Source organism: Panicum hallii, chromosome 2 (assembly GCF_002211085.1).
Source record: "Panicum hallii strain FIL2 chromosome 2, PHallii_v3.1, whole genome shotgun sequence".
NCBI classification, from domain to species: Eukaryota; Viridiplantae; Streptophyta; class Magnoliopsida; order Poales; family Poaceae; genus Panicum; species Panicum hallii.
The window spans coordinates 44,015,200-44,020,382 of record NC_038043.1 but is presented as its reverse complement, the minus strand read 5'-3'; the positions used below and the strand labels follow the sequence as shown (position 1 = coordinate 44,020,382).

At 59.1% G+C, this 5,183-nt stretch overlaps 1 protein-coding gene across 1 annotated transcript; it reads right to left on the bottom strand.

Moving 5' to 3' along the window:
- Positions 1–997: 997 nt before the first annotated feature.
- LOC112883076 (subtilisin-like protease SBT1.8) lies at positions 998–4,840 on the bottom strand. Its single transcript, XM_025948304.1, has 2 exons — positions 2,358–4,840; positions 998–2,094 (listed from the first exon to the last, which is right to left on the bottom strand). Exons 1-2 carry the CDS (start codon positions 3,997–3,999, stop codon positions 1,421–1,423), a joined length of 2,316 nt encoding a protein of 771 aa, XP_025804089.1. The 5' UTR covers positions 4,000–4,840; the 3' UTR covers positions 998–1,420.
- Between the last annotated feature and the right edge of the window lie 343 nt (positions 4,841–5,183).

Genomic DNA, 5,183 nt, shown 5'->3' with positions numbered 1-5,183 from the left:
CACTCTTTTGTTAATGAATGAGCGCTTCTTTTGAGGGCTGATGAAGATTGATAGTGTTGGTGGTAGCTGCTGCACTTGTTTAGCGGCTGTTATGAACATGTTGCACGGCTGTTATGATCATGTTATGTGGCTGTTATAAACAAGTTATATGCTTATGAACAAGTGGTTATGAACAAGTTATGTGGTTAGTTATGTGGTTATTAACAAGTTATGCCTTTACGAACAAGTTATTATTAACATGATATGCCCTTTCTATAGATTTGTTATTATTTACTCACAAATTGCTAGTTTGGCGCGAATGAAGTTAGGCAGTGAATCAAACAGCTACCACACATGTACTGATTTGCCTAACTTGTGGTGTGGTAGTAATCCAAACTGCTGCCACACTTTTTTCAGATACGCCTAACGTTAGGCGTGGCAACGAACCAAACACAGGTCTAAGGTGAGGCAGCTTAGGCACGCCACATGTGTGGCAAGGTGCTAACGTTAGGCTTTGGCGCATTAGGCATATTCCAAACAGGCCCTAAAATTTGGTGGGCCGCTAATTCTTCACGGGCTGCTAGCCTCAGCTCCCACATGATTGGAATAAATTGTTCCACCGAAACAAATTATTCCATTGGAAAAAGTTCCATCGGAACAAAATTTAAAAATTAAAATTTATTCAGTTGAATTCCATCTTTATCATTAGAACGAAAAGAATTTTCTATTGAAACAAATTGTTCTACTGAAACAAATGGGAAAAAAATGTTCCATCGGAACTTCCAGCAGGAAAAGAAAAAAGAAAAAAGAAGAAAAGAATTAGCAAAGATGGGCCTTAACCACAAGTGGGCCGGTGAAAAAGACAAAACGAGCGGGCCGAGCGCCCCTAACATTTGCGGGGGAGCAAGACCAACTGCAACGTTGCGAGATTGTCAGGCGTTCACCAGAAAAATGTTTGGATCCAAATGCTAATATCTAAATTTTAGTATTGCTTCTCTAAACAGAAGTGCTAATAAGATAGGCTAATGATTTAAAAACTTTAGCATAGAGTATGAGTGGTAATATATAGGTGCTAAAGTTAACAAACTTTAGCATCCAATTTAGCTCATCCAAACAGGTTCTAAAGCTAACAGGAGGTTGTAGATGGACTATGAACCATCATATTGGCATCCAATGGTTTAGATTGGTTGCTTGAAAAAAAAAGAAAAAACAGGCATTTGAGAATTAGCACATCTCCCTTATTTTTCGATTAACAGATATACCAATAACTTGATGGGCTGCGGCTGACACAACAAATTAATAATAATGTAGCCTCCATAGGCGCCGAGCTTCGCCGGAAGACAGAACTCTTCCGGCCACCGGCAATCCTCCCGCCATCACCGCCGCCGGCCCGCCCAACAATTCAAATACTGTCTCCGTGAGTCCATAGCGATCAGCGCTGCTACATCCCCCAGGTATACGATATGGGGCTCCGGACCTCGTGCTCGTCGCTGCTCCACGTCAGCCACCCAAACGCGGCGGGGTCCATGGGCCCCCTGGCGTTCGCGGACCTAAACGTGACGGTGTACCTGAGCTTGTCCCCAGGCCGCCTGAACTGGAGCCTCGCCGGCTTGACGCTCACGCTGATGTCGCTGGGGCCGGCGACCTTGACGGCGTACGTAGCCCCGGCGTCGCCGACGTTGGTCAGCTCGCGCCGGTACTTCACCGTGCTGCGCGACGACCTCCGCCCGAACACGACGGAGAAGGACGGGTAGTTGAGGTCCCCGGGGCTGGACAGCTTCCGCGCGCACGTCACGTTGGGCCCCGCCGCCGCGATCGCCTGGACCTGCCGCGGCGAGACGCCGACGGTGCAGAGGAAGGCGACGTAGTCGTCGACGGAGGCGTCGTAGACGAGGCCCGGGGAGAGCGCCCTGACGGGGTCCACATGGCCGGCGCCGAAGGCCCACGGCGTGGCCGTGGCGTTGGTCGCCGCGTCGAGGAGGGGCGAGCCGGTGTTGTCCGCGGTGTAGGCGGTGGTCATGAGCGCCGACTTGACGGCGCTGGGGCTCCAGTCCGGGTGCGCCGCCTTCACGAACGCCGCCAGGCCGCTGATGTGCGGGCACGACATGGACGTCCCTGCGTCGTCGCCGAACGTGTGTCAGAGCGCCGGTGCGACTAAAAAGCCTGTCGCATGTCGAGCATATCATAGTTTTGATGCACGCGAGCTGCACGCGAAAGCTAACGGCATCATGGTGAAAAAGGCAAGATGCTACCGAGAAAAATGATCGCCGCGATAATAACGTTCACAGGCAGATGCTAGCGAAAGAATCAATTTTGACCACGAGCAAGCAACAGAGTCAGTCCGACAGCAGTAAAGAGGAAGCAATGCGTGCGCTCACCTGACAGGATGTTAAACGCCGACCGCCGCTCGTCGGCGACCAGCCCGGTCGGCCCGAGGGACCCTGTCCACCCGGCCAGGATGTTCACACCGGGGCCGATCACGTCCGGCTTGAGCAGCTGCGGCACAACCCTGTTCGGCCCGCGGGAGCTGAACGCGGCCACCACCGGCGCCGGGCGCACGTCGAGCGCGGTGCCGGCGAAGGAGAGCGACACCTCCGCGTTGGCGTCCGACTCCACGTACCTCCTTATGGCGTCGCCGCCCTTGGCGCCGACGGCCACCGCCGGGAGCAGGTGGCTGTCCGCCACGACCTCCTCGCCGCTCTGGGCAGTGTTCGCGAGCACCATCCCCACGCCGCCGGCCTGCTTCACTACCTGCCCCTTCTCCACCCTCGAGTTGGCGCCCCGGTCGCACAGCACCACCTTGCCCTTCACCTCCGCGGCGTTCAGCGTGCCCTCCATGCAGAGCTTGCTCGCGTTGCTGCCGGCGCGAATGCCCTTGTTGTACACTAGAGGAAACTTGCCGTCGCCGAGCCCGTCGCCGGCGTAGAGCGACATGCCGGCGTGGGTCTCGCCGTTGCCGAGCGCGGCGTACGCCGGGAAGTTCCGGTCCAGCGTTCCGGCGCCGACCGTGATTATCCACGGGGCGGTGTTTACCAGGGACGACGGCGACGGCCCGCTGTTCCCGGCAGAGCACGAGACGATGATGCCGCGGCGGGTGGCCGCAAGCGCGCCGACGGCGATGGGGTCGCGCGAGAGCGGCATCGAGCCGCCGCCCAGAGACAGCGAGAGCACATCGACGCCGTCATCGATGGCCTTCTCCATGCCCGCCAGAATGTCGGAGCTGAAGCACCCCTGCCTCCAGCACACCTTGTACGCCGCGACGCGCGCCCCGGGAGCCATGCCCCGCGCCGTGCCCGACGCGTACCCGAGGAGGCTCGCGTCCGCCACGACGGCCCCCGCCGCGGTGGTCGCGGTGTGCGTGCCGTGCCCGTCATGGTCTCTCGGCGACATGAGGTCGGAGCTGACGCGAGAACCGTTCCCGCCGCCCGACGAGTAGCCACGGAAGAAGGCGCGGGCGCCGATGAGCTTCCGGTTGCACATCGACGACGGGAAGTCGGTGGCATTGGTCTCGCAGCTCCCGCGCCACCGCGCCGGCACGGGGCCCAGACCGGCATCCCCGAAGCTGGGGCTCTCGGGCCAGACGCCCGTATCGAGCACCCCGATGATGACGTCCGGGCCGCCACCGTTCGCCTCGGGCGCATCGTAGGGCGGGAGGTGGAGGAAGGAAGGCGAGCGCGTGGTGTGAAGCGGGAGGAGCACGTCCTCGTGCACCGACGCGACGGCGGGGTGGGCTCGGAGCGCCGCGACGTGGGACGGGAGGAGGCGGGCGGCGAACGCGGACGGCGCGGCCGTGGTGTACGAGTAGAGGAGGTGGCGCGACGGGTCCAGGGAGAGCGCGTCGAGGTGGGCGTGGTGCCAGTGGAGGTGCGTGGCGTAGGGGGACGGCTTGAGCGCGGGGTTCAGGTACACAATGTAGGTCGCCGCGCCGGCGCCGGCGCCGGCGCTGGAGGCAAGGGCAGATGTGGAGGCGACGAGGACGAGCTGGAGGAGAACAAGGAGCGGTTTCTGCATGGGGAGCATCGTGAGCTTCGAGCGTGGGGGGAGTGGAGTGAGCCGTGAGCGCCAGTCCCTGCGAGGCGTTCGGTTCAAATAAAGAGCCAGATGGCATCAACCTAAACACTGTAGACAATGTAGTAGTACACACTTATTATTCCTTTTTGAACTTTCTCTTTGTAAAATGGACATGACAGCTCTGAACCTAAATCTGTTGCGCCACTAGTGCAAGCAAAGCATATATCCGATCTGTCTGACCCGGATCATGTTCTTCGAAAAAAAAAAAGAAAAGAAAACGAAAGCGAATGCCTTCGTTTCAAAAAGTAAAAAAAATTGAAATGTTCGCATGTACGTGTAGCGCTCCTCGCCCGCAAACGTGGAACCCTTGGCGTCAACGTCGACTTTCCCCCGGTGCTATACCCTGCACGATCGAGCGCGCCGGCCGCCGGACAACGAGGCAGAAAGCGCACCACGCGCCGGGGCCGTCCATCATGCATGTCCGGCCGCCGGCGCCTCCGCCTTCCACGCCATGATTCATTCATACGCCCTCCTTTACAAGCGGCGCAGCCCGCGGCCGCGCACGTACGCGGTGGCCGTGGCTGCCGCCTCGCCCCGCCGCGCACCGTCGGCCCGCCGGCTGTCTGCCGTGGTGCGGGCGCGCGATCGATCGAGGCTGCGAGGTGGAGGGATTAGGTTCGCCGCGCGGCTGGGGTAGTGGGGACGCGCCGGGCACCACGGCTCCCTCCACCACTCCACCGAGAGCGCCTGTGACGGTGCGTGCGCACGGGGGCGCACGGCCGAGAGCACGCGTGCGGCCGCCTGCTGGCTTGAGCCAGCGCGCGTGTGCGATCGCGCAGGCTCGTCTGCCCGGCATGGCGTCGTCGCCTGTGGGGCCTTCTGATACTGCGTCGCCCATGCCTCCACTTTCTCGGGAGGGGGGGGGGGGGGGGGGGGGGCACCGCGTGCCGCCACGATTCCTTGCCTCGCGATGGCGGATAGCTGGATTCGGTCGCGAAAGCTGGCGAGATCTTCACCCGCTCTGGTGGTGCTGCTAGTACTGCACATCGTGGTCACGGCCTCCTAGGATATTTAGGGATGTCATCTCATCTCCTACCATCATAATCCATTATTCAGTCCATGGGGGCCATTTCTAGAACAAGTTATAACTGGTAAAGTTGCCACATTATGTATATACCATTTTTTTCGAAAAA

Excerpts from the sequence above, each read along its gene's own strand:
- LOC112883076 (XM_025948304.1), bottom strand. The coding sequence starts at position 3,999 with ATGCTCCCCATGCAGAAACCGCTCCTTGTTCTCCTCCAGCTCGTCCTC. Across the intron at positions 2,095-2,357 it reads GGCGTTTAACATCCTGTCAG|GGACGTCCATGTCGTGCCCG; the intron begins GTGAGCGCACGC and ends GCGACGACGCAG.